The sequence below is a fragment of the Pygoscelis adeliae genome, unplaced genomic scaffold (assembly GCF_000699105.1).
Source record: "Pygoscelis adeliae isolate BGI_AS28 unplaced genomic scaffold, ASM69910v1 C9950571, whole genome shotgun sequence".
Classification (NCBI taxonomy): Eukaryota; Metazoa; Chordata; class Aves; order Sphenisciformes; family Spheniscidae; genus Pygoscelis; species Pygoscelis adeliae.
The window spans coordinates 1-252 of record NW_008813970.1 but is presented as its reverse complement, the minus strand read 5'-3'; the positions used below and the strand labels follow the sequence as shown (position 1 = coordinate 252).

Sequence of the window (252 nt, the reverse complement as noted above, 5' to 3'; positions counted from 1 at the left end):
AGCGCCTCGTCTCGTGCGGCCGCAGTGGGAAAACTAACGTTTGCGTCTTCCCCTTCCAGACATCCGCGAATCTCCCATCCTAGAAGACGACGACGACTTCGACCCCGTCCCGAAAAGCACGACAACCACCATCGCTACCTCTGAGCAGAGCACGGAGTCCTGCGACACCAGCCCCGACATCATCTCTCCCACCATGAGTCAGGATTTCGAGGATTTATCCCAAGGCCGCTATGATTTACCGGCTGTGAACGG

At 57.5% G+C, this 252-nt stretch overlaps 1 protein-coding gene across 1 annotated transcript; it reads left to right on the top strand.

Annotated features, from left to right (window-relative positions):
- Positions 1–59: 59 nt before the first annotated feature.
- Positions 60–248, top strand: KXD1 (KxDL motif containing 1; the record flags this gene model as incomplete). The annotated part of the gene is made up of 1 exon (XM_009333997.1): positions 60–248. A coding segment is annotated over one exon (189 nt), but the record flags the coding sequence as incomplete, so codon positions are not given.
- Positions 249–252: the final 4 nt, after the last annotated feature.